The sequence below is a fragment of the Osmerus eperlanus genome, chromosome 4 (genome assembly GCF_963692335.1).
Source record: "Osmerus eperlanus chromosome 4, fOsmEpe2.1, whole genome shotgun sequence".
Classification (NCBI taxonomy): Eukaryota; Metazoa; Chordata; class Actinopteri; order Osmeriformes; family Osmeridae; genus Osmerus; species Osmerus eperlanus.
Genome location: NC_085021.1, coordinates 22,459,113 through 22,484,409, shown reverse-complemented (window position 1 = coordinate 22,484,409; position 25,297 = coordinate 22,459,113). Strand labels below are relative to the sequence as shown.

General features: G+C 53.9%; 1 protein-coding gene across 1 annotated transcript; it reads left to right on the top strand.

Annotated features, from left to right (window-relative positions):
* The first annotated feature begins 781 nt into the window (after window positions 1-781).
* LOC134019441 (collagen alpha-1(XX) chain) lies at window positions 782-25,297 on the top strand. Its single transcript, XM_062460352.1, is given in 48 exon segments — window positions 782-934; window positions 3,925-4,022; window positions 5,092-5,196; window positions 6,423-6,566; window positions 7,125-7,283; window positions 7,476-7,628; window positions 8,132-8,299; window positions 8,382-8,398; window positions 8,400-8,502; window positions 8,756-8,802; window positions 8,804-8,849; window positions 8,852-8,920; window positions 9,252-9,410; window positions 9,843-10,021; window positions 10,177-10,278; window positions 10,280-10,307; window positions 10,538-10,680; window positions 10,928-11,057; window positions 11,410-11,511; window positions 11,514-11,551; window positions 11,692-11,778; window positions 11,780-11,819; window positions 11,968-12,107; window positions 13,017-13,149; window positions 13,317-13,453; window positions 13,556-13,685; window positions 14,464-14,580; window positions 14,941-15,087; window positions 15,330-15,386; window positions 17,534-17,572; window positions 17,664-17,802; window positions 18,465-18,607; window positions 19,473-19,582; window positions 19,671-19,829; window positions 20,129-20,206; window positions 20,510-20,596; window positions 20,743-20,796; window positions 20,895-20,990; window positions 21,147-21,200; window positions 21,318-21,371; window positions 21,477-21,530; window positions 22,103-22,174; window positions 22,270-22,305; window positions 22,958-23,024; window positions 24,096-24,284; window positions 24,417-24,494; window positions 24,579-24,740; window positions 25,026-25,297. Coding segments are annotated over 47 exon segments (4,644 nt in total). The 5' UTR covers window positions 782-934; window positions 3,925-3,958; the 3' UTR covers window positions 25,055-25,297.

Genomic DNA, 25,297 nt, shown 5'->3' with positions numbered 1-25,297 from the left:
GAAATTAGTGATTTATTAGCAAGGGGATTTAAGACTTTTGCAAGGCTCTGTATCCATGTCACATTCTCATTGGAGGCTGAGCACCCTTAAAGGTCTGATCCTAGAATCGCCCCTGGGCTAGCCTAATAGACTAATTTTATTAAATTAGCCTAGAACATTTTGTAGAAGTATATCTAAACCATACACATTTGGTGCAGCCAAACTGAAAAGTGCTCTCTTAGGCAGGTCGTTAATTATAATAACACCAGGCTGCTACATCCTGGCCTAATAATCAAGCCCTATGCTACCTCACAGTCCGCACTGGGTCGCTATTCATTCAATCCCTATTCGATCACATTTCACAGCTAAAAGTAGCCTCACAGCCAATTATCTCACTAGGGCCGCGTTTCATGCGAAGCGCATTAGCTTTATCAAGTCAGTTAAGATAACTTTCTATCGTCGCCAGAAATAAATTACCAACAAATTACAACAACTTTCATTGTCTGCTCTCCAAGTTGAAAATGACTAAAACTCGTCAATTTCAGCTACATCCCGTCTCACGGGGCAGGGGCGGGTGGCCGCATCTAAAAGGCCTAATGATTAATATTGCTTATTCATAATAGGCCTAGTCTATAGGAATGCCAAAAAGTTTTGAGGAATCTTTCCGTCCGCAGTCAAGTAAACCCACGTTTAAGTGTTCTTAGGAGGAGGAAGATCTGATAGGCTACTTTATAGATTTAATATTTTTTCCGAGAGCACCCCGCCCATGCTAGTGCGGCGGGAGGGTCTTGAAGGATCGGGTTTCACGTGCGTACCGGGGCTGAGAGAGATAGCAGGACAGGGAAGCGACCAGTGCTCACGGAGCTCCCGCGTGTTGACATCCCACATCAGGAATGCACCAGGATCACCTCGCACTGAACGAGAAGTCTGGACGCCGCTAGACCAGCGAAATCAGGTAGGCTACATTCATATGTAGTCTAACTGATCACTGTGTTGGCCCAGTGACACCTAATAGCTTTGTAGCATTACTCACTGAGTAACCTGCTACACCCTGTTGTCGCTCTATGATCTGCTAACTCCGTCTATAGGCCAGGTAAATACTTCAGGTGTAAAGTCGCCTAAAGCCAAGTGAGATAAGGAACAAAGCCTCTCACACTGTTCATCGTGAACTTAGACGTGAGTGTTTTAATACAGAAACAGGCCTAACTGTTTGTGGATTAATTATTTTGCTCGGGATATCGTATACACTTGAAAATTAAAGTTGTCCTTGATATGTCACTGGCTGTAGTGGATTGGCGCGTGTCGCTGAATGTGGATGGGTCTTGGTCTGCGCGCCCTGCCTACAGCCTACGGCGCGAGCGCCTCACAATGGAAAGAGAATGCAGATTCATGTTTCAAGAGTAGGCTATATTTAGCATCGTAATAACAGTTGTTTATGATGACATTTTTCACAGATTTATCTCTGAAATTAAGTAACTGTCCGAAAACAGATTCGGACTCTGTGACTGAGCTAAAATTTAACCTAATGTTGCCATTTCGAAAACACAAACTTCCACATTTATATTGGTGTCCAAACTGTTGCATTGCCCTACACAACATGTGTACGAACGTATGGGCCCTATACGTCTGAAGGAAGTATCATAATGACAAGCGCTCAGACTAGACGTCGGTTGCAAAAATGTAGCCTACCCTTTATGCTCCTTGTCACCGGACATGGAAACATGGAAGAGATATGAGTAACATGACCTAGTAGGTTGAACAACAATGAGACAAGCACAGACAAGCTACAGCTGAAGACTTGGAGTGGGATGAAATGAGCGAGCAGCGGTGGTAGTCTACGTGATGGGCGGAATACGCTGGATCATGCATGCCCACGAGAAGTTTCCGTTTCCAAAATGAGCAGTGACTCTTGGATGAGGAAGGCTTGGAAAAATTGACTATTTGCCCTGCTAGACTACAATATAGCCCACTACTTCAGTCTAGTAACTAGACTTTTTGGTGAACAACAGGTAACAGAGATGAGAGTTGTCCACAACCACAACACAGTCTATGATCTGCTTAGTTTAGGGATATCCTGGCTGTATGTTTCTGATACAGGGATATCCTGGCTGTATGTTTCTGATACAGGGATATCCTGGCTGTATGTCTCTGATACAAGGATATCCTGGATGTATGTTTCTGATACAGGGATATTACATTTATTCATTTAGCAGACGCTTTTATCCAAAGCGACTTCCAAGAGAGAGCTTTACAAAGTGCATAGGTCACTGATCATAACAACGAGATAGCCACAAAACATTGCGAGTAGCCAAAACATGAAGCACACATCCTGTCTGTCTTTGATATAGGGATAGCCTGGCTATGTCTCTGATACAGGGATATCCTGGCTGGCTGTCCCTGATACAGGGATTTCTCCATGAGTTACAATTGTTGTTCACCATTGTTTGTTTGAGCCTCTGTCTAAATACAATTGTTTACCCATATGGGGATGGACAATAAAGTTTATTTAATTGAACTGAATCCCACCTGTGGTACAGTCAAGCACACAGGGCAAGTAGGAGATCCCAGAGCAGAAGGATGATTCAATAATAACAACAAGAAGAATTCATGTATTTATTGTGGGCACCTTTTCAAAGTGCAACAGGTTGAAGAATTATTCAGCTAATTTCTGAAAACCTTCAGATAAACGACGAGGTCAACCTGCATGACTTCAAACAGAACTTCTGAAGGTTGCTAAACATCCCAGAATGCTTTGCACTGAGACTGGCCTTGTTCTTGTTTATGGCAGAAAGAGCTCTTAGCATTACAGCTGCTGCATACTGTGTGTGTGTGTGTGTGGGGGGGGGTGCGTGTGTGTGTTTGTGTGAGAGACAGAGAGGGTATGAGTGTGTGTGTGGGCACGCGTGTGTGTGCGTGTATCTGTGTGTGAGTGTAATTACACTCAGTCAAATTGAAGGGTCCACCTAATGGGTCTAGGAGGCACCTGTACTCAGCCTGTAAACAGCCTTCAGAGCGTTCCCGTGGGAACGGACAAACAGATGTGTCTCGTTAGAATTGTGCACTTCTGGTCCTTTATCTGCAGTACTTATTTGTGCATTTGACATTGTCTTCAGATTAGCAGCCAAAATTACAAGCAGAATATCAAGGATCATAAGTGAAGAGTTCTATCAGTATTCCAGTGGTATTCAGATAGTTAGCCTTTTTTTTCTTCTTTTTTTTTGGAGTGGGATTGTTTTTTTGTCTTGCAAATTCTATATCAACACGAGAAATCAATGTATAATTGTATAAAAGTATGCCAAAATTGTTTTTTGCTAAAATAAATAAATAAAAATCACTAACTCCGACTCACAATGTTACAAACCTGCGTTTATCTACAGTAGTATATTTTTTACCTACAGTAGTTAAGCAGCTCGTTAGCTTCCAGGACATAGCTAGGCTAACTGAAACCTAAAAGCTAAACTCTTAGATAAAACTGCTAAAAGACAGAATAACCACAGACACAGGCCAGGGAGATACCACTAGCTATGTTTCCAGGTTGTGATATCAACACTGTTTTTTCCTCAGTTTTACCGAAAAGTACCGCTAACCTACCGCTAACCTACCGCTAACCAACTATCTGTAAAACCGAAGTTGGCTGGCCGTCGTTCTGGTTAGCGTCTAGCTACGCTAGAAATTCTACACAGCCGCACAAGTTACGTTAGCTGTACTAGTTAAGTTAGCTGTACTAGTTAAGTTAGCTGTAGTAGTTAAGTTAGCTGTAGTAGTTAAGTTATCTGATGTAGTTTACCGGTCCGGGGTCTGAAGCCAGGAGGTTTGGAGGTGAGATAGTTGAATAACCCCAGCTGTAACGGGCCTAGCACACCTCAAAATATTCCCCAGAAATTCAACCTAGTGTAGTTCTGATGGTTTATCAGTGATGTACTTGTGTGTTAATTTGCCCTACAGACCCCCTGTCAGGCCTGTCTTTCTCCCAGCCCAGATGCAGCGCTGCCCGGCCGCTATCCTGCTCCTCCTCTCCCTGACCTCCAGGGTCTCCAGCCAAGGTAACCCACTACAGTACTGTCCCGAGCAGCACTACCCTGGTTAGTATTGGAAGAATGATTCAATAGTAACTGCTGGCCGAGTCTGCTGGAGCAGTGTCTGGTGTCTGGCGAGTTCTCTGGCTCTGGAGCAGTGTCTGGTGTCTGGCGAGTTCTCTGGCTCTGGAGCAGTGTCTGGTGTCTGGCGAGTTCTCTGGCTCTGGAGCAGTGTCTGGTGTCTGGCGAGTTCCCTGGCTCTGGAGCAGTGTCTGGTGTCTGGCGAGTTCCCTGGCTCTATCGCTTGGTTCAGTTTGGTTCAATAAATGTATATATAATTGTTGCTAATTGCGATCCAAATGCACTTCAAACTTCATACATCAGACACAAACTGCTGTCACTTCCTCCTCATCTACACCCTCCCTCCCTCCCTCCTATTCCCTTCATCCCTTCGCCCCTCCATAACTACATCAATTCAGGAACTCTACAGACAGTTAGACTGTTTTGATCCATTCATTCAAACTTCATATCTGTGGTGCTCTCTTCTTCTGCATCCTTCCTCCAGATCCCCCTCACCCCTTCTTCCCTTCCCTTCTCAGTCCTCCACTTTTCTCTCCCCCCCTACCTTCCCCCCTCACCCCTTCACCTCCCCCCCACAGAACACACAGGCGGTCTGGCAGTGACATCATACTCTACGGTGCTTCCTAAACAACCTCTGACCCCTCTGCCCCTAGCTGACTTCCTGTCCCCCTGCTGCCTGGCGGACGGCACAAGGCCAGCTTTGATAGGCCGGAACCAGCTGGAGGGGGAGGGGCCACGGAGACAAGACGCGGCTTGTTGGGAAATATGGAGATGAGCTCAAAACAAGGGAGGGATTTGATTGGGCGGTTAGGAAGGAGGAAGTGGGGTGGGGTCCCCCATCTTCCAGAACTGAACTTGTGAAAAACACTTTCATCTTTAAGCTCCTCGAAATAGCGGAAAACACGGGGAGGTTTCTGTGCCCGCTGCTCTGAATACCACTGATGTCTGAAGAGCTCACAGCTCTGTGTGTGTGGGTTTCCTGTTTGTGTGTGTGTAAACGTGTGTGTGTGTGTAGGCCGTCTGAAACTCACGGTCCTGTCTGAAGATCGTCTTCAGATGAAGTGGAAGGAGGCAGAGGGTCCAGTCCAGGGCTACAAGGTCCGAGTCCGGCCCATCTCAGGTGAGACAACCCTGGGTACACCTGGCTCTACGTCTCCCTCCTTGCTTCGGTCCACAGGGGAGGAACAACACTTTGCACAGGCAGAAGGAGAGCTTCCACTTCTACATGTTTTAATGCACTAGAACAAATCCAGAAACCTTGCCAATGAAGCCAAAGATTCAAACTAATAATAGTACTTTCACACTGGAAGGACAAAGAAAATGGAAGAAATTCCACTTTGAGGTGCTTCAACCTGTCCTACATATATATGGATATGCTTCATGTGAGCTTCTGAGCGGGACCACCCATGGTCTGATGTAAGGAGTGTTAATGAGTGAGATACCTCTCTTCTCTCCTCTCCTCTCCAACTGTGCTCCAGCAGGAGCAGGGAGGGAGGAGGAGGGGAGGGGAGGTGAGGAGGGAGGAGGAGGGGAGGTGAGGAGGGAGGAGGAGGGGAGGTGAGGAGGGAGGAGGAGGGGAGGTGAGGAGGGAGGAGGAGGGGAGGTGAGGAGGGAGGAGGAGGGGAGGTGACGAGGGAGGAGGAGGGGAGGAGGGGAGGTGAGGAGGGAGGAGGAGGGGAGGTGAGGAGGGAGGAGGTGAGGAGGGGAGGTGAGGAGGGAGGAGGGGAGGTGAGGAGGGAGGGGGAGGTGAGGAGGGGAGGTGAGGAGGGAGGAGGAGGGGAGGTGACGAGGGAGGAGGAGGGGAGGAGGGGAGGTGAGGAGGGGAGGTGAGGAGGGAGGGGGAGGTGAGGAGGGGAGGTGAGGAGGGAGGAGGAGGGGAGGTGAGGAGGGAGGAGGAGGGGAGGTGAGGAGGGAGGAGGGGAGGTGACGAGGGAGGGGGAGGGGAGGAGGGAGGAGGAGGGGAGGTGAGGAGGGGAGGGGAGGTGAAGAGGGAGGAGGAGGGGAGGTGAGGAGGGAGGAGGAGGGGAGGTGAGGAGGGAGGGAGGAAGAGGGGAGGTGACGAGGGAGGAAGAGGGGAGGTGAGGAGGGGAGGTGAGGAGGGAGGAGGAGGGGAGGTGAGGAGGGGAGGTGAGGAGGGAGGAAGAGGGGAGGTGACGAGGGAGGAGGAGGGGAGGTGAGGAGGGGAGGTGAGGAGGGAGGAGGAGGGGAGGAGGGGAGGTGAGGAGGGAGGGAGGGAACGGGGGGGCAACTTTCCTGAAGCTGATTGTCTAATCTCTCTCCTCCCCTCTCCCTCTCTCTCCTCCCTTCTCCCTCTCTCTCACCCCCCTCTCCCCCCCCGCCCCCCAGAGGTGCCCCAGCCTGAGCTGATGCTCACCACCACTAGGGGGCGTGCCACGGTGGCAGGGCTGGACTCCAGCCAGGAGTACGCCCTCCAGGTCCTAGTGCTCAACGGAACCACGGAGAGACTGCTGGCCAAGAGACGCTTCACCAGTAGGTTCCACTGGGGGGGTGGGGTCTCTCTCTCACACACACACACACACACACTCACACACACACACTCACACCCCACCGACAAGACAGGCAGTCTGTCATCATGAAGAGCCTACAACGTCAATTACACTGGATGGGCAGTGTGTTCTCTCTTCTTACTGTAACCTCATCAGAGAGGCTGTGTTGTGCCTTTTCCACTGCAGTCATGGAGCATTGTGGGTATAATAGAGGGTATTGTGTGTGTGTGTGTGTGTGAGAGACAGGGCTTGTTGGGACTGGCGTCTGTGGGACCCTGACTGACAGAAGCAACTCTGGTGTCTGTGGAATGAAGATCCTGTCTAGCAATTCCTTCCTGTCTCTCTGTTCTTCTTCCAGTCCCTCCGGCTGCTCATTGTTGTGGTCACACGGCCCCCTCTCCTTCTCCCTCTCTGTAGCATGGCGTCTGGGGGGCGAGATTAGTCTTGGAGATTTGGTTTTGTGAGAAATGTATGTATTGTTCATCCTTATCTCACTTAGTATTTCCTCCTATGTCTCTCCTCTGTCTTGTCTCTCCTCCAGTTGAGGGTCTACGTGAGGAAGAGCTGATTCGCTCAGGCAGCCGTGAGCAGAAGAAGAAGCTGTTACCGATTGGCTCAGGGTCAGGTGACCTTGATGATGTCACAGAGGCCTTGTACGCCGTGCCTACAGTCCTGTACCACAACCCCACCACTCCTACGGGTACACACACACACACACACACTACACTCACACACACACACACACTCTCACACTCACACACCACACACACACACACACACACACACACACACACACACACACACACAACACACTGCACTTACTGCAGTATCTACCCACCCATCTGGATAGAAGCTCAATCAATAAGTGACAAATTCTCAATCTACCAATCAGAGCCACCCCCTCCAGACAGCCCCACCCCCACCACCCTCCAGAGGGTGGCCACGCCCCCCAGGCAGAAGAGGAAGAGGAAGAAGGAAGAGCAGGAAGGGGAGGAGTCTAACAGAGACACTCCGAGGAAGAACCTCCACACACAGCGCGTCACCGGTAACACACACACAAACAGCCCGTCACTAGTAACACACACTCACAACACAACCCTACAGGCAACATACACACACCCCCTACAGCTACACCCACTCAAACACACCCATACAGGTACACATGTGTGTGTGTGTAATGACAGGGCCCTTCTACAACTGCAGGGACTCAGATGTGTTTGTGTGTGTGTGTGTAATGACAGGGGCCCCTCTACACCTGCAGGGCTCAGATGTGTGTGTGTGTGTTTAAATTTAAATACACCCACACCTAAACACAAACCACACCAAAAATGTCCTCTTTTCACACACAGAGCAGATTTAATCGCTAGTTTCTTGTTTTGATGATAATCTTCAGCGTCCTCTCTCCTCCTCTTCCATCCCCTCTCCTCCTGCCCTCCTCTCCCTCCCTCCCAACACTACACCCAAAACCTGTCACCTCTCCTTTCTCTCCTCCCCCCTCCCCTCACTCCTCGCCTCCTCCTCCCCCCTCCTCCTCCCCCTCTCCCCCAGCAGTCTCCACGCAGCGTCCCTTCTCCTGTGAGTCTGCGGGCCCTGCTGACATGGTGCTGCTGGTGGACGGCTCCTGGAGCATCGGTCGCTCCAACTTCCGCCGCGTCAGAGACTTCCTGGAAGGCCTGGTCACGCCCTTCCACATCGGCCCTGACAGGGTGCAGATAGGTGGGACTTCTTCTGTGGTTTCTGTCCTTTCCCCCCTCCCTGTATGACCTCCCTGTGACCTCTCTGTGACCCCTGACCTCAGCCCTGACCCAGTACAGTGGGGGACCCTCGTACCGAGTGGCAGCTCAACAATTTCACCACCAAGGACCAGCTGCTGGATGCTGTCAGGAGCTTCAGATATAAAGGAGGCAACACCTTCACAGGTAAACAATAACACAGGTAAACACCTTCACAGGTAAACAACACCTTCACAGGTAAACAATAACACAGGCAAACACCTTCACAGGTAAACAGCACCTTCACAGGTAAACAATAACACAGGCAAACACCTTCACAGGTAAACACTTTCACAGGTAAACAATAACACAGGGTAAACACCTTCACAGGTAAACACCTTCACAGGTAAACAATAACACAAACAACACCTGAACGTGTGTGTGCCTGCATCTGTGTCAGGTCAGGCCCTGCTGCACGTTCTAGAGGAGAACCTGAAGGTGGAGTCGGGGCGCTCGGCAGAACGCGCCTCACTTCCTGGTCCTGCTGACGGACGGAAGTCTCAGGATGACGCCATCGCCGCCGGCAACCACCTGAAGAAGACCGGCGTGGAGATCATCGCTGTAGGTGAGAGGAGGAGAGGGAGGAGGGGGAGGGAGAGGGAGGAGGAGGGAGGGGAGGGGGAGGAGGGGGAGGAGGAGAGGTGTGTGTGTGTCTCTGTGCATCTCCTCATCAATGTGTGTGGGTGTGTCTCTGTGTGTGTGTGTGTGTGTGTGTGTATCCCTCCGTGTGTCTCTCCTCGTGTGTGTGTGTGTATCCCTCCGTGTGTGTGTGTGTGTCTCTCCTCGTGTGTGTGTATCCCTCCGTGTGTGTGTGTGTCTCTCCTCGTGTGTGTGTGTGTGTATCCCCTCCGTGTGTGTGTGTGTGTGTATCTCTCCGTGTGTGTGTGTGTGTCCAGGTGTGAAGAACGCGGACGAGGCTGAGCTGAGGCAGGTGGCGTCGGAGCCGCTGGATGTGAACGTTTACAACGTGAACGACTTCCCCCTGTTGAGCCGGCTGGTGGCACGCCTCGCTCACACCCTCTGCAGCAAGATGGAGGAGCGCAGTCTGGCCAAGAGTAAGGCCTCGCTCTGCTTCCCTCTCACCCCTCTCCTCCCTCCCCCAGCCCCTCAGAGATAACCTCTCCTCCCTCCCCCCCTCTCCTCTCCCCCTCTCCTCCCCTCCCTCAGCCCCTCAGAGCTAACCTCTCCTCCCTCCCTCCCTCCCCCCCTCTCCTCTCCTCCCTCTCCTCCCTCCCCCCTCTCCTCTCCTCCCTCCCCTCCCTCCCCCAGCCCCTCAGAGATAACCTCTCCTCCCTCCCCCCTCTCCTCTCCTCCCTCCCTCCCCTCCCTCCCTCCCCCAGCTCCTCAGAGCTAACCTCTCCTCCCTCTCCTCCTCCCCCCTCTCCTCTCCTCCCTCTCCTCCCTCCCTCCCCCCCTCTCCTCTCCCTCCCTCTCCTCCCTCCCTCAGCCCCCTCAGAGCTAACCTCTCCTCCTCCCCTCTCCCCCAGGGATGCAGCCCCCCACCCAGGACCCGTCTGTGTCCTACCCCAGCCCCTCACAGCTGGTCTTCTCAGAGCTGGGCCCCAGGGAGGTTCTCCTGGGCTGGGCCCCCCCTGGCCCCCCGGCCCCGCCAGTCCTCCAGTACCGGCTTGTCTACCACACCGCCGAGGGACAGAGCCCGCAGGAGGTACAGACACCCAGCGCCCTCATTGGACAAGCGGCCTGTCTGTCAACCAATCCTGTCCTGCTGGTCGGAGTGTAATGCAATTTGTTTTAAACACAACTTTCCAGTGTTGTGATGTGCTGTTATGTGCTTCTGTGTGTGTGTGTGTGTGTGTCTAGGTGGTGGTTAACAGCAGTGTGTCCAGTGTGCAGCTGTCAGGCCTGTCGTCACAGACCCAGTACCATGTGTCCATCTTCCCTGTGTACCAGGACCGGGCCGGCCCCCCCGCTCAGAGGAACCCTCACCACACGTGAGACGCTCCCCCAGAACCTCACCAGAACCCTATACAACTTCACAGAACATCATACAACTGTATAGAACTGGACAGAACATCACTACAACCTGACTAGAACCTTGTAAAACGTCACTAGAACCTTTTATAGAACCTTGTTCGAACCTGTGGAACGTCACCAGAGTGTGAGCCTGGTGATGAAGACATCGAAGCTGTGTGGGTGTTAAAGGTGTCTCTCTCCCCCTCAGCCCCCCTGGCCCCCCCTGAGGTGCAGGTGGCCCCCGCCTCCCCAGACAGCCTGAGGGTGTCCTGGGCCCCCACCCCTGGAGCCACACACTACATGCTGCTATACTCTGCCCTCAGCAACGGGGAACCTGACGACGCCAAGGAGGTGGGGGGGGGCATTAAATGTAAAATTTAGATGTGTGTAGCTGTACGTGTGTGTGTGTGTGTGTGTGTAGATGTGTGTAGCTGTACGTGTGTGTGTGTGTGTAGCTGTAGATGTGTGTGTAGCTGTACGTGTGTGTGTGTAGATGTGTGTAGCTGTACGTGTGTGTGTGTAGATGTGTGTAGCTGTACGTGTGTGTGTGTAGATGTGTGTAGCTGTACGTGTGTGTGATGACTCCCCCCCCCCCCAGGTCAGGTTCGGGGCGGAGCAGAGGGAGGTGCAGCTGGAAGGGCTGCAGCCGTCCACAGATTACTCTGTCACCTTGTACGCCCTGTATGACGAGGACCCTAGTGACCCTGTCACTGCCATCGCCACCACCTGTAGGTACACACACACACACACAACACCAGAGATACACACACACACACACACACCAGACATACACACACACACACCAGACATACACACACACACACACACACCAGACATACACACACACACACCAGACATACACACACACACCAGACATACACACACACCAGACATACACACACACACACACCAGACATACACACACACACACACACACCAGACATACACACACACACACCAGACATACACACACACACACCAGACATACACACACTCACACACAACAGACATACACACACTCTCACACCTCACTTTCCAAATGTTGAACCTTGTTCTCTCTTCTACCCTCCCCCCCACCAGCTCCCTGCCCCCCCCCCCCGGCCAGTGTCCAGGTCACCATGGTGGGTCACAGCATGGTGCGGGTCAGCTGGGCCCCTGGGGCAGTGGAGGTTCCTGGGCACAGGTCACCTGCAGCACCAACCATGGCAGCGACGTCAAACAGGTGGACTCACCCCCCTCTTACTCCACCCTCTCTGGTGTCATAACATTCATCCAGCTATGTTCAGTCTGTCACAAAACTCATCCTTTTACCCTCCCTCTTTCTCTTTTTCTTTTCTCAACCTTTCGAAACGTTTTGTCCAGGTGGAGGTGACGGGGGTGAACTCTGTGGTCCTGCAGAATCTGTCCTCTCTGTCTCGGTACCTGGTGTCAGTCCAGTCCCACTACCCTCAGGGGCCTGTCCTCACCCGTCACTGCCAACGTCACCACCAGTAAGACACACACACACACACACAAACACACACAAACACACACCGCTCACACGCCTCACCTGTCTCCTCTTCCTCCCTCCCCCTCTCCCTTCCTTCCCTCCCTCCCTCCCCCTCTCCCTCCCTCCATCCCTCCTCCCACCTCCTCCAGTGAGGGTCCCTGCACCCTCTGACCTCAGAGTCACCAACTATACAGGAAGTGACATCACGGTGCGCTGGGAGTCTGCGGCAGACGATGTTGTGTCCTACCTGATCAAGTGGATCTCCCTGAGCGGAGGAGACCTCAGACAGGTGAGGGGGGTGTGGAGGTGTGTGAAGGGGGTGTGTGTGTGTGAGGGAGTGTGGAGGTGTGTGAGGGTGTGGAGGGTGTGTGAGGGGGTGTGTGAGGGGGTGTGTGAGGGGGTGTGTGAGGGGGTGTGGAGGTGTGTGAGGGGGTGTGGAGGTGTGTGGAGGTGTGTGAGGGGGTGTGTGAGGGGGTGTGGAGGTGTGTGAGGTGTGGAGGTGTTGTGTGGGGTGTGGAGGTGTGTGAGGGGATGTGTGTGTGTGAGGGAGTGTGTGTGTGAGGGAGTGTGGAGGTGTGTGAGGGTGTGGAGGTGTGTGAGGGGTGTGGAGGTGTGTGAGGGGGTGTGTGAGGGGGTGTGGAGGTGTGTGAGGGGGTGTGGAGGTGTGTGGAGGTGTGTGAGGGGGTGTGTGAGGGGGTGTGGAGGTGTGTGAGGGTGTGGAGGTGTGTGAGGGTGTGTGTGTGTGGGGGTGTGGAGGTGTGTGAGGGGTGTGTGAGGGGGTGTGGAGGTGTGTGAGGGGTGTGGAGGTGTGTGAGGGGTGTGGAGGTGTGTGAGGGGTGTGGAGGTGTGTGAGGGGGTGTGTGAGGGGGTGTGGAGGTGTGTGAGGGGGTGTGGAGGTGTGTGAGGGGGTGTGGAGGTTGTGAGGGGGTGTGTGAGGGGGTGTGGAGGTGTGTGAGGGGGTGTGTGAGGGGGTGTGGAGGTGTGTGAGGGGGTGTGGAGGTGTGTGAGGGGGTGTGGAGGTGTGTGAGGGGGTGTGGGTGTGTGTGTGGGGGTGTGTGTGTGAATGTTTAGTGAAACATAATAAACTTGACTCAGGGGCCCTTTATGTTTAGAGTTTGGGTTTGTAGAATGTAGACTGACATTAAGGGTTAAGGTTAGGGGTGTGTTGTCAGAGACCATTCTGAATGTGTGTGTGCAGCTCAGGGTGGCTGGGGACAGCGAGGGGGTTGTCCTGGAGGGGGTGGACGAGGACAAGGAGTACCAGATCTCCCTGTCCGCTCTCTTCTCTGACGGAGCTCAGAGTGAAGCTGTGGCCACACGCTACAGCACCTGTAAGTACACACACACACACACACACACATGCTCACACACACACACACCTGCTCACACACACACACAGACCTGCTCACACACAGCGTGTATGTGTCCTACAGAATAAGTGTGTGTCCTACAGAGAGCATGTGTGTGTATATGACTGTGTGTGTGTGTGTGTGTGCAGTGTCTGGCGGGGGCCCGTCCAGTGTGAGTGTGTCTGAGGAGACGGCGGTCAGTCTGCTGGTCAGCTGGACTCCTCCCAACGCCCACGTCCAGCAGTACAGGGTCTCCTACTCCCCCCTGCAGGGGGCCGAGGCCACGGTGAGCACACACACACGTCATAGATACACACATAGATACACTCACACACACGTCATTTCCTCCCTTGTGTGTGTGTGTGTGTGTGTGTGTGTGTGTGTGTAGGTGCTGGTTCCAGGCAGTGCCAGGCGTGTGCTGCTGCAGTCTCTGCTCCCAGACACTCGCTACAGCATCCTGGTGTCAGCAGAGTACCGCAACCGAGAGGGGGGCAGCGCCTCGGTACAGGGCAAGACTGGTGAGACACACACACACACAGTGGATTGTGAAATAGAAGTATGTCTCGCTCACTCCTTGACTCTCTCCTCCCTCCATCCCTCTCTCCCCTCCTACCGCCTCTCTCCCCTTCCCTCCTTCCCTCCCCCTCTCTCCCCCCTCTCTCCCCCTCCCTCCTTGTCTCCCCCTCTCTCCCCCTCCCTCCTTGTCTCCCCCTCTCTCCCCCTCCCTCCTTGTCTCCCCCTCTCTCCCCCTCCCTCCATGTCTCCCCCTCTCTCCCCCCTCTCTCTCCCCCTCCCTCCTTGTCTCCCCCTCTCTCCCCCTCCCTCCATGTCTCCCCCTCTCTCCCCCCTCTCTCTCCCCTCCCTTCTTGTCTCCCCCTCTCTCCCCCTCCCTCCTTGTCTCCCCCTCTCTCCCCTTCCCTCCTTCCCTCCCCCTCTCTCCCCCCTCTCTCCCCCTCCCTCCATGTCTCCCCCTCTCTCCCCCCTCTCTCTCCCCCTCCCTCCTTGTCTCCCCCTCTCTCCCCCTCCCTCCATGTCTCCCCCTCTCTCCCCCCTCTCTCTCCCCCTCCCTCCTTGTCTCCCCCTCTCTCCCCCTCCCTCCTTGTCTCCCCCTCTCTCCCCTTCCCTCCTTCCCTCCCCCTCTCTCCCCCCTCTCTCCCCCTCCCTCCATGTCTCCCCCTCTCTCCCCCCTCTCTCTCCCCCTCCCTCCTTGTCTCCCCCTCTCCCCCTCCCTCCTTGTCTCCCCCTCTCCCCCTCCCTCCTTGTCTCCCCCTCTCCCCCTCCCTCTCTCCCCTCCAGCCAGTCTGCGTGTGAGCAGTGTGAGTGTGTTGAGGTCAGACCACTCCAGCATGTGTGTGTCCTGGAGGCCTGTGTCAGCAGCCACCGGATACCGCATCACCCTCCAGTCTATCAGAGGTAGCTGCAACCTTCTACAACTCTCTACCTGCTTTCACAACTCTCTACCTGCTTTCACAACGCTCTACCTGGTTCTAGAACTCTCTACCTGCTTTCAAAACTCTCTACCTGCTTTCACAACTCTCTACCTGGTTCTAGAACTCTCTACTTGCTTTCAAAACTCTCTACCTGCTTTCACAACTCTCTACCTGGTTCTAGAACTCTCTACCTGCTTTCAAAACTCTCTACCTGCTTTCAGAACTCTCTACCTGGTTCTAGAACTCTCTACCTGGTTCTAGAACTCTCTACCTGGTTCTAGAACTATGTCAAGCGCCTTGTCTCATAAGTGTGTGTGTGTGTGTGTGTGTGTGTGTGAACTAGACAAGCAGACTCAGGAGCAGCTGGTGGATGAGAGCAGCAGCAGTCAGTGTTTCTCTGATCTGCAGCCTGAGACCGTGTACCGGGTCAGCGTGCTGTCCCGCCTGGGGCCAGCAGAGGGCGCCGCCGTGTCCATCCTGCACCCCACAGGTCAGCCCCCCCCCCCCCCCCCACGCGCACAGCAGGAACACATGCTGTTCCAAAGGCTGTGTGATCAGGACCTCATCCTTCACCTACACTCAGCCCTCCTGCTCAGAAGGATTACTTTACACTGTCTGTAATGTTTAGTTTGAGTTTGTGAGAGATGAATATTCGAAATATCAAACTCAAATCAAATCAAACTTCATTTATAAAGCACATTTCATACCACTGGTATCTTACTTGACTCCCAGCCTCGGCTCCTGCCAGGATACCAGTCCAGCCCAGGATACACCCCGCCCACAGCCAAGGTGAGCTGCTCAGAGATCCACCTGGTCTGGAGAGGAGAGGAGCGCTACAAGTCGGGGGAGACAACAACAGCTCGCTACTGATGAGGACATCTCAGGTGTTCTACTGATGATGACATCTCAGGTGTTCTACTGATGTGGACATCTCAGATGTTCTACTGATGAGGACATCTCAGATGTTCTACTGATGATGACATCTCAGATGTTCTACTGATGATGACATCTCAGATGTTCTACTGATGATGACATCTCAGATGTTCTACTGATGATGACATCTCAGATGTTCTACTGATGATGACATCTCAGGTGTTCTACTGATGATGACATCTCAGATGTTCTACTGATGAGGACATCTCAGATGTTCTACTGATGAGGACATCTCACATGTTCTACTGATGATGACATCTCAGATGTTCTACTGATGATGACATCTCAGATGTTCTACTGATGATGACATCTCAGATGTTCTACTGATGATGACATCTCAGATGTTCTACTGATGAGGACATCTCAGGTGTTCTACCGATGAGGACATCTCAGATGTTCTACCGATGATGACATCTCAGATGTTCTACCGATGAGGACATCTCAGATGTTCTACCGATGAGGACATCTCAGATGTTCTACTGATGATGACATATCAGATGTTCTACTGATGAGGACTTCTCAGATGTTCTACCGATGAGGACATCTCAGATGTTCTACCGATGATGACATCTCAGATGTTCTACCGATGATGACATCTCAGGTGTTCTACCGATGAGGACATCTCAGATGTTCTACTGATGATGACATCTCAGGTGTTCTACCGATGAGGACATCTCAGATGTTCTACCGATGAGGACTTCTCAGATGTTCTACTGATGAGGACATCTCAGATGTTCTACTGATGAGAACATCTCAGATGTTCTACTGATAAGAACATCTCAGGTGTTCTACTGATGATGACATCTCAGGTGTTCTACTGATGATGACATCTCAGATGTTCTACTGATGAGGACATATCAGATGTTCTACTGATGAGGACATCTCAGATGTTCTACTGATGATGACATCTCAGATGTTCTACTGATGAGGACATCTCAGATGTTCTACTGATGAGGACATCTCAGATGTTCTACTGATGAGGACATCTCAGATGTTCTACTGATGAGGACATCTCAGGTGTTCTACTGATGATGACATCTCAGATGTTCTACTGATGAGGACATCTCAGATGTTCTACTGATGATGACATCTCAGATGTTCTACTGATGAGGACATCTCAGATGTTCTACTGATGATGACATCTCAGATGTTCTACTGATGATGACATCTCAGATGTTCTACTGATGAGGACATCTCAGATGTTCTACCGATGATGACATCTCAGTTGTTCTACCGATGAGGACATCACAGATGTTCTACCGATGATGACATCTCAGATGTTCTACCGATGAGGACATCTCAGGTGTTCTACCGATGAGGACATCTCAGATGTTCTACCGATGATGACATCTCAGTTGTTCTACCGATGAGGACATCTCAGATGTTCTACCGATGATGACATCTCAGATGTTCTACCGATGATGACATCTCAGGTGTTCTACCGATGAGGACATCTCAGATGTTCTACCGATGAGGACATCTCAGATGTTCTACTGATGATGAAATATCAGATGTTCTACTGATGAGGACTTCTCAGATGTTCTACTGATGAGGACATCTCAGATGTTCTACTGATGAGAACATCTCAGATGTTCTACTGATAAGAACATCTCAGGTGTTCTACTGATGATGACATCTCAGGTGTTCTACTGATGATGACATCTCAGATGTTCTACTGATGAGGACATCTCAAGTGTTCTACTGATGATGACATCTCAGATGTTCTACCGATGAGGACATCTCAGATGTTCTACTGATGATGACATATCAGATGTTCTACTGATGATGACATCTCAGATGTTCTACTGATGATGACATCTCAGGTGTTCTACTGATGAGGACATCTCAGATGTTCTACTGATGAGGACATCTCAGATGTTCTACTGATGAGGACATCTCAGGTGTTCTACTGATGAGGACATCTCAGGTGTTTTACTGATGATGACATCTCAGGTGTTCATGCCAGTGTCTGCGTGGCTCAATACTGCCCCCCTGTGTTACAGTGTGTCCTGAGATCACCATCCGAAACAGCATCGTCAAAGGTAGGAGACCCAGCCCTGTAACTCGCCTACACATACCTCAGGGATACAGCTCTTTCTGAGTGGTACCTGTGTGTGTGTGTGTGTGGTCCAGGCTTCGACATGATGGAGGCGTTTGGTCTGACCCCTGGAGCTCACTCCTCAGTGGAGGGCGTGTCAGCCGACCCCTTCGTCTTCACCACCCTGCCCGCCTACACTCTCTACAGAGACACACAGCTCACCCAGAGAACCAGGTACACACACACACACCACCTACACCCTCTACAGAGACACACAGCTCACCCAGAGAACCAGGTACACACACACACACACACCACCTACACCCTCTACAGAGACACACAGCTCACCCAGAGAACCAGGTACACACACACACACACACCACCTACACCCTCTACAGAGACACACAGCTCACCCAGAGAACCAGGTACACACACACACACACACACCACCTACACTCTCTACAGAGACACACAGCTCACCCAGAGAACCAGGTACACACACACACACACCACCTACACCCTCTACAGAGACACACAGCTCACCCAGAGAACCATGTACACACACACACACACACACACACACCACCTACACTCTCTACAGAGACACACAGCTCACCCAGAGAACCAGGTACACACACACACACACACACACCACCTACACCCTCTACAGAGACACACAGCTCACCCAGAGAACCAGGTACACACACACACACACACCACCTACACCCTCTACAGAGACACACAGCTCACCCAGAGAACCAGGTACACACACACACACACCACCTACACCCTCTACAGAGACACACAGCTCACCCAGAGAACCAGGCACACACACACACACACCCTTTGTCTTCATCAGTGTGTATGATGCCTAATACAGCCCCCCCTCCCCCCAGCCTGATCCACCCAGCCGGCCTGGCTCAAGACCACACCCTCAGCATGGCCTTCCGCCTGCTGCAGGACACCCCCCAGGAACCCTTCACCCTCTGGCAGCTCACAGACAACGACTTCCAGCCCCAGATGGGCGTGGTCCTGGACCGTGAGTCTGGGAGGGGCCAGGGGAGGGGCCAGGGGAAGGGCCAGGGAGGGGCCAGGGGAGGGGTGGAGCCAGGGGAGGGGCCAGGGGAGGGGCCAGAGGAGGGATGGGGCCAGGGGAGGGGCCAGGGGAGGGGCCAGGGGAGGGGAGAGGAGGGAGCAGGACCAGAGAACTGTAAGTGTGGAGGGAGGGGTGAGGGAGGAGAAGAGAGGGGGAGTTGCTAGGAGTAGGGGTGTCGTCCATGCCTGTGTGTCTGCATCCCTGACATGCCTCCCTCCCCCGTCTCTCCCCCCCTCCCTCCCCCCGTCTCTCCCTCCCCCCCCTCCCTCCCCCTGTCTCTCCCTCCCTCCCCCCCCTCCCTCCCCCGTCTCTCCCCCCCTCCCTCCCCCCGTCTCTCCCTCCCCCCGTCTCTCCCTCCCCCTGTCTCTCCCTCCCCCCCTCCCTCCCCCCGTCTCTCCCCCGTCTCTCCCCCCGTCTCTCCCTCCCTCCCCCCGTCTCTCCCCCCGTCTCTCCCCCCGTCTCTCCCCCCGTCTCTCCCTCCCTCCCTCCCCCCGTCTCTCCCCCCGTCTCTCCCCCCGTCTCTCCCCCCGTCTCTCCCTCCCTCCCCCCGTCTCTCCCCCCGTCTCTCCCTCCCTCCCCCCGTCTCTCCCTCCCTCCCCCCGTCTCTCCCCCCGTCTCTCCCCCCGTCTCTCCCCCCGTCTCTCCCTCCCTCCCTCCCCCCGTCTCTCCCCCCGTCTCTCCCCCCGTCTCTCCCCCGTCTCTCCCTCCCTCCCTCCCCCCGTCTCTCCCCCCGTCTCTCCCTCCCTCCCCCCGTCTCTCCCCCCGTCTCTCCCCCCGTCTCTCCCCCCGTCTCTCCCCCCTACTCCAGCTGTGAATAAGCAGCTGCTGTACTTCAGTCTGGACTACCGAGGAGAGGTGCAGGAGCTGCTCTTCGCCCAGCCGCAGGTCCACCCCCTGTTCTACGGAAGCTTCCACAAGGTCCTCCATCTACTCTCCTCCCTCCCTCCACCCTCCTCTGACTGGTCTCTGTCCTTGTCAGTCACGGAGGGTGTGCTGTGATTGGCAGGTGCACCTGTCCGTCAGCCAGGTGAGCGTGTCCCTGTCTGTGGACTGCCAGCGGGTGGGGGAGAGGCCGGCCCGCCCCCTTGGGGCTCTGCCCACAGACGGCTTCCAGATGCTGGGCAAGCTGGTGAACACACGGGGGCCTCGCAGTGGATCAGTACCGGTACACACACACACAGTCACCCACACACACACACTCACCCACACACACTCACACACACACACACAGTCACCCACATACACACACTCACCCACACACACTCACCCACACACCCACACACACTCACCCACACACACTCACCCACACACCCACACACACACTCACCCACACACACACACTCACCCACACACACTCACCCACACACACACACTCACCCACACACACACACTCACCCACACACCCACACACACTCACCCACACACCACACACACACACACTCAACCACAGTTTGTGTTTTTCAGCTGCAGCTGCAGTCGTTTGAGATTGTGTGCAACAACACCTGGCCTTCTGAAGACACCTGCTGTGACCTGCCCGCTCTGGTCAGTACACAAGATTTTAGGATTGTTTCCCCCCCCCCCAAAATACCAACCTTTCTTAACCTTTTTTTCCCACACACAACACTATTGGAAACTTTTTTTCCTAAATATTTTTCAACCTTCCTAAACCCTTTTTTCCCACCAACACGACACACAAGTTGATAACATGTTTTGCCTTCTTCCATGGTAGCTTTGTAGACTAGCTTACGTGTGTGTGTGTGATCTCCGACACACGCACACACACACACACACACACACGTCAGTATACACTCACACACACTGGTCCCCCCCCCCCCGTGTCTCCAGAGGGATGAGGAGAGCTGCCCCCCTCCTGCTTCCTCCTGCTCCTGCACCTCCAACGTACCTGGTCCCCCCGGATCCACTGGGCCCCCCGTGAGTCGCCACGGCAACAAACATGTTCACCACAGTCTGAACGAGTCTCCGTGACAACAAGCATGTTTTGTACTGTCTGAAGGAGATCCTTTACACTTCTCCCCCTGTCTCCCCCCATCCTCCCCCCCCCCATCCTCACCCCCCAGGGCAGACCAGGTCCTCGTGGAGAGAAGGGTGACAGAGGGGAACAAGGTCAAAAGGTCAGTTGCCACAACAAACATTTTTACACCGTTCCAGTTATGATGATGGTGATGATGGTGATGATGGTGATGATGGTGATAATGATGATGTGTTCCAGGGGGAGGTGGGGCCTCCAGGGAAGGTGGGGCCAGAGGGAGGACTGGGGCCGCTTGGGAACCACGGCCCTCGAGGGATATCAGTCCAGGGTAGAGTGGTGGGTCTCTCTCTCGTGCTCTCTTTCTCTCTCCCTCTCCTTTTTTCTCTCTCTGTCTCCTCCCTCCCTCCTCTCTTTGTAAGTCCTCCATGTTTTTATCAAATGTATTTTTAAGTGTGTGTGTGTGTGTGTGTGTGTGTGTGTGTGTGTGTGTAGGGCCCCCCAGGGGAGAGGGGAGAGAAGGGAGATCCTGGTAAACCAGGTGGTCAGGTGAGCAGGACCAACATGAACATCATAAAAACAGTCTCCTCCTAAACTCTTTCCTAACCACCTATTCCCCCCCTCCCTTCCTCCCTCCCCCCCCTCCCTCCCCCCCCCTCTCTCCAGGGTCTCCCTGGTCCCCCAGGTCCTAAAGGAAGCGAAGGGAAACCTGGTTCCCAGGTGAGACTCCTCAGCCTGACCATCTACTAGGTCTACTCTGACTCTATCTGAGTTCTACTGACTGTATCTGAGTTCTACTGACTGTGTGTTTCGTCTGACTTCCAGGGTGTCCGAGGTGTTGAAGGAAACATGGGTTCTCCAGGGACCACAGGGCCCAGGGTACACACTGCAACACACACCCCTTACAGGAACATACTGGCTTACTGTTGAGGAATATCAATAAAGTGCCTATTGATGTCTCCCCCTTCCTCTCCTCCCTCACACTGTCCCTCCATCTCCCCCTGCCTCTGTATTCCCCCTTCTCCTCCTCTCCCCCCTCCCTTACCCCTTCTCCTCCTCTCCCCCCTCCCTTACCCCTTCTCCTCCCTCATCCTCCCTTACCCCTTCTCCTCCCTCATCCTCCCTTACCCCTTCTCCTCCTCTCCCCCCTCCCTTACCCCTTCTCCTCCCTCATCCTCCCTTACCCCTTCTCCTCCTCTCCCCCCTCCCTTACCCCTTCTCCTCCTCTCCCCCCTCCCTTACCCCTTCTCCTCCTCTCCCCCCTCCCTTACCCCTTCTCCTCCTCTCCCCCCTCCCTTACCCCTTCTCCTCCTCTCCCCCCTCCCTTACCCCTTCTCCTCTTCTCCCCCCTCCCTTACCCCTTCTCCTCCTCTCCCCCATCCCTTACTCGTCCTCCACCCTCCTCTCCTCCCTCACGCCTTACCCCTCCTCCCTTCCCCTCCCTCCTCCAGGGGTTCCAGGGCCTGCCTGGCCACCCGGGGCCCAGTGGAGAGAGGGGCTCCCTGGGGCCAGTGGGTCCTACGGTGAGCGCTGAGGGACAAACACAACCAGGCCCTTTACCTTGTGCCCTGTGGTGGTGTGGGATAGCGTGTAACGCAGTCTGTGTTGTCATTGGCAGGGTCTGTCTGGGAGCAAGGGGGAGAGAGGAGAGAAGGTGGGTACTCGTAAATAACTTACTTATTTCATTTGGCAGATTTAGATTTGATTTTGACTGCTGGGGTCAGTAGGGTGGTCTGGGGTCAGTAGGCTGGTCTGTGGTCAGTAGGCTGGTCTGTGGTCAGCAGGGTGGTCTGGGGTCAGTAGCTAGTCTGGGGTCAGTAGGCTGGTCTGGGGTCAGTAGGTTGGTCTGGGGTCAGCAGGGTGGTCTGGGGTCAGTAGCTGGTCTGGGGTCAGTAGCTGGTCTGGGGTCAGTAGCTGGTTTGGGGTCAGTAGCTGGTCTGGGGTCAGTAGCTGGTCTGGGGTCAGTAGGGTGGTCTGGGGTCAGTAGCTGGTCTGGGGTCAGTAGCTGGTCTGGGGTCAGTAGGGTGGTCTGGGGTCAGTAGCTGGTCTGGGGTCAGTAGCTGTTCTGGGGTCAGTAGCTGGTCTGGGGTCAGTAGCTGGTCTGAGGTCAGTAGCTGGTCTGGGGTCAGTAGATGTTCTGGGGTCAGTAGCTGGTCTGGGGTCAGTAGCTGGTCTGAGGTCAGTAGCTGGTCTGGGGTCAGCAGCTGGTCTGGGGTCAGTAGCTGTTCTGGGGTCAGTAGCTGGTCTGGGGTCAGTAGCTGGTCTGGGGTCAGTAGCTGATGTGAATGTGTGTGTTGTTACTCCAGGGGGAGCCTCAGTCCATGGCTGTCATCTACCAGCTCGTCACACAGGCCTGTGAACCACTGGTACACAGTATGTACACACACACACACACACACAGTATGTACAAACACACACACCCTCTCTCTCTAACCAACACACTCACACACACACCCTCTCTCTCTAACCAACACACTCACACACACCCCCTCTCTCTCTAACTAACACACTCTCACACACACACCCGCTCTCTCTAACTAATACACTCACACACACACCCTCTCTCTCTAACCAACACACTCTCACACACACACCCTCTCTCTCTAACTAACACACTCTCACACACACACCCTCTCTCTCTAACTAACACACTCTCACACACACACCCTCTCTCTCTAACTAACACACTCACACACACACCCTCTCTCTCTAACTAACACACTCACACACACACCCTCTCTCTCTAACTAACACACTCTCACACACACACCCTCTCTCTCTAACTAACACACTCTCACACACACACCCTCTCTCTCTAACTAACACACTCTCACACACACACCCTCTCTCTCTAACTAACACACTCTCACACACACACCCTCTCTCTCTAACTAACACACTCACACACACACCCTCTCTCTCTAACTAACACACTCACACACACACCCTCTCTCTCTAACTAATACACTCTCACACACACACCCTCTCTCTCTAACTAACACACTCTCACACACACACCCTCTCTCTCTAACTAACACACTCACACACACACCCTCTCTCTCTAACTAACACACTCTCACACACACACCCTCTCTCTCTAACTAACACACTCTCACACACACACCCTCTCTCTCTAACTAACACACTCTCACACACACACCCTCTCTCTCTAACTAACACACTCTCACACACACACCCTCTCTCTCTAACTAACACACTCACACACACACCCTCTCTCTCTAACTAACACACTCACACACACACCCTCTCTCTCTAACTAATACACTCTCACACACACACCCTCTCTCTCTAACTAACACACTCTCACACACACACCCTCTCTCTCTAACTAACACACTCTCACACACACACCCTCTCTCTCTAACTAACACACTCTCACACACACACACCCCACACACTCTCACTCCTGTGTCCTCCCTCCAGACCAGGTTCTGAAGCTGGACTCCTTCCTGAACGAGATGAGCCGTAAGCCGGTGCCCATCGAGGAGCCGGTGGGCCCCCCCGGAGAACCAGGAATTCCAGGGGGCAAGGGCCCCCCAGGCACCCGGGGGGACCAGGGCCGGGTGGGCAACCGGGGTCCCACAGGGAGGTCTGGGTACCCGGGAGAGCAAGGTACGAGCGTCCGAAGAGAGACACAGAGACAGGCCTGGGGGGGGGGGGGGGGTGGAACCAGAATGTTGGGAGGATGTTGGAATTGGAAAGTAGCTGAGAAGCAGCGGCACTGTGATGTGTGTGTGTTGGCAGGTCGGCAGGGCATACATGGGGAGAAGGGAGCCCCGGGCCAGAACGTCCAGGGGCCGCAGGGAATCAAAGGGTTTGCAGGTACCTCCCTTCCTGTGATGTCATCAAACCTAGCTCTATATATCAGAGTTGTAGTTGCTATGTCATATGTGTGTGTGTGTCCAGGTCCTTCAGGGGAGGCCCGGCTGGGGGTGGCGGGCCCACGGGGGGAGGATGGAGAGGCTGGTGCCCCCGGGCTGTCGGGGGGCCCTGGGCAGCCAGGGGAGGTTGGGCCCCCGGGGGTGTGTGACAGCAGTGGGGGCTGCCAGCAGGGGCGCACCCCAGCAGGTGAGACCCGTGGTGGAACGACCTCTTCTCAACCTTTCTATAACCTCTCCCTGATCACCTCTACATGACCTCTCCAAAGCGGCGTGCTAATAGTGCAGGTAGACAGAAGATCAAGGATCAGGAATACTTACTTACAGTGATTCGGTTGTCAGAGTCGGGCAACAGTGTGTTTTTACTGGCCACATCCCAAAGGAACCACATACTACATGACCAGCCAGGACCCACATCTCAGCTCCACCTGCATCCATCTCTAAACACCTCCCTATGTCCTCGTTCTGATTTCAGAAGATCCGTATTTCGCCTACCAGCCATGAGCCAGTCCGGAGCCACGAGGTCCAATTCCTCTAGGTTCTCCTCTTCCTAGCGGGTTCCCTCCTGGAGCCCGGTTCCTCTGGTTCTGGAGGTTCCACCTGGGAAGTGGATCCCGACAGAACCTTCCACAGACCCCCACAGGAGAACCTGGCGGTTCTGGCGAGAGAGCAGGAACCAGACTCTCCTCACCAGCACCAACGGACAGAGGGATACACACTGCTGACATATTAAGGACTGGATCAGAG